At 26.7% G+C, this 2855-nt stretch overlaps 1 protein-coding gene across 1 annotated transcript in view; it reads left to right on the top strand.

Moving 5' to 3' along the window:
• The window catches only part of LOC108573593 (methionine-R-sulfoxide reductase B1), a 5739-nt gene extending 4802 nt beyond the window's left edge, over positions 1-937 (top strand). The window contains exon 4 of the mRNA XM_017936055.1: positions 783-937. Coding sequence (XP_017791544.1) covers positions 783-937 — 155 coding nt within the window. The remainder of the gene's footprint in view (positions 1-782) is intronic.
• The last annotated feature ends 1918 nt before the right edge of the window (positions 938-2855 follow it).

The raw sequence follows: 2855 nt of genomic DNA, 5'->3' as shown, positions 1-2855 counted from the left end.
ATATTATTTATATATTTAGTGGTATCATTTATATTGAATTTTATTTATGTGTATAAAAACAGATGAATGAAAATATAATATCAAGTAGATCATAATTACAATATTAGTCAATTATTTACTTAAATGGTACTAGCTACCTATTTATTCATCAATAAAAACTTTGTAGTAATAATAAATAAAGTAGATTGTGAAAATGTATGTTTCTGTGTGTTTTAAGTAAATACGTTAATTAGATACAAATGCTTTTTTTAAATAGTACCATAAAAATATCTAACTGAAAAGGAAAATATTGCTCAGGACTGCTTTAATACATTTTTGTACTCTGTCATATAATATCAAGACAGTTAGATATGGAAGGGAAATTTGGAGAGAGCTTCGATGGATGAATAAAACAAGGAGCAAAATTATGGGTATTAATTAGAATGTGTAGCTATTTCTTATTTTACTTATTATTTAAAGGATGTATTTAATAAAATATGTCTTTATTTTTGTTTAAAATTTCTATTTTCTTTAAAACTTAGATCATTGACTTCAATATTGCAATCAACCTATTGCTTTTATTAATATTAGTTCACTTTTTTTGGTGCTGCTATTACTGGAAAACATTTAGAGTGCTCAAACAGAGGTGTTGGTCTACGTTTAATCACACTCTATTATTCTATTTCCTTTGTCTTCCTATTGCTCCGCTACCACCACTTCACTCTCACCATTGACACACGAAAACTGCGTCGACAATTGACGTACAGTTGGTGGAAATCTACTACTGCTGATCGCAAACCCAGATATGGTGCGGACCGAAGTGACCTGTTCAAAATGTGGTGCACATTTGGGACATGTATTTAACGATGGGCCAAAACCTACAAGGAAGCGGTTCTGCATCAACTCAGCATCCATAAACTTCCATCCCGCAGGGGAAGAGAAGAAGACGACGCCATGAAACTAGTAGGATCAAATTTTCAATAAAATTTAAAAGAGGTTTTTTGTATTTTAAAGTAAATTTTGCTATTACGATTTTGTTATTTTTTAGAAGTTTTGTAAGAACTCTTCTATAATGTAAACAAACATATTATTAGTAACAAATATTTTTCTGTTATACCTTAATATATGTATTCTATTCTTGCTATAAACATCAGCTCCATAAATTCTAAGTTCATTTCCACTTATTAGAAATCATATATAAAATTATACAAGAGATATGTACATTTACATATTTACATATTATAATTTCAAGATGAATTTAATTCTGTACATACACTCTAAATGAATGTAAGATAATACATTTAGTGTGTATAAAATATAAGATCCCATAAATTAACGTAAAATGTTTAAGGAATAATTTATAAAAACATTCTGTTATTTTTTCATGTTATACATAATGAACATAATATGTAAATAACAAGCACTATTTATTTTTTCTCAATACACTAAATTATATAAAATGTATAATACTTTGTAATTATTTATAGTATGTAGCCCTTTATTATTAAAAAAAGCTGATTTTAGTCTTAATTTAATGCACATTACCATTTATATTAAAATGGAAGGAAGGATCTCATTGGAAGAACAAGAAATTTTTGTTATAAAATGTTTCCTTATATTGTAACGTTTCAAAACAAACTAAAAGGTTTTACAGTACAATATATACGCAAATTCTAGGCATTATTTTACAATAATTAATTATCCATTTTCTGCTTCTTTCATTTTTAAATTCGACGTTATTAAATATTAGCTTTCTTGGAAAACTTGATTTTTACCAAGTATTTCCTTCTAACAATAAATGCCAATGTCATATAAAGAGATACAATTAAAATAGGAATTTTTATTAAAAATTGGAAGCTGGGTAAACATTAGTAAACATATATAAATAAAATAACAATTTCGTCACTAGGCCTGATTTTTTTTTATAATTGAGATCTCATAGCATTTTCAAAAACATCATAAAAAGAGTATTGAAAACATGCATGTACATACTTAACCTGATTTGTGTATAGGAACCTATTTTATAGTTCTAAACTGACAATAATACATTTCTTATGAGGATACTTAAATGCACTTGGAACAGTAATCGAGTTATAAATGCAAAGACATTTCTCACTTGTCCATATTTTTATTGAAAATTTTATTTAAAATATTATGTAATTATCTTTTAATGTTTTCAATATTAAAATGATAAAGATTGATTTTTAAATTTTATGAATAATACCTACTTTTATTGCAGTAAGGCATGTTAATATAATCTTTGTACTTGATAAATAACAAATTTCGATCATATTTATTGTTAATTATAATCTACATATGTTTGTTATTTTCTAAAACATGGACAAGTAAACTTTGCATTCAACTTGGTTCGATTTGTGAATAAAAAATAAATCTTATGAATAGCTGCCTGTAGCTAAAATATTCTTAATAAGGTGCCGCAGTAATACAATGACATAAAATGGACGTTACCCTTTTTCTAAAGACATTTGTGAAAATGCAGGACCTCGTTCAGTATTTCTGATCGAGCTAACATCAATTTTGACCCTGAATCGCATTTTTTTGCTTTTTTTTCTTTACATAAACGTATGTTTATTAATACTAGACGTGCACAATTATTTTGTTTTCTATCTCTTATCATTGCTTACAACTCCCAAATAATTTGGAGTAGATGCTGAAATGGAATAATGCAAGAGTTCATTCTCACGGAATACTGAAACAAATTTGATACGATTATATATTATAATCCCTGATTTTTTTACAGGTAAATTTACCCTTCAGCATACAACTCCAAATGTAGATGTAAGCACAATACAAACTGAGCTGCTTCGTCTGTCAAGTATAATTAGACATAATTGATTATTATAAAAAAAACTATC

The sequence above is a fragment of the Habropoda laboriosa genome, unplaced genomic scaffold (assembly GCF_001263275.1).
Source record: "Habropoda laboriosa isolate 0110345459 unplaced genomic scaffold, ASM126327v1 scaffold128, whole genome shotgun sequence".
Taxonomy (NCBI): Eukaryota; Metazoa; Arthropoda; class Insecta; order Hymenoptera; family Apidae; genus Habropoda; species Habropoda laboriosa.
The sequence above is the reverse complement of the archived record's forward strand: the minus strand, read 5'-3'. Positions and strand labels throughout refer to the sequence as shown.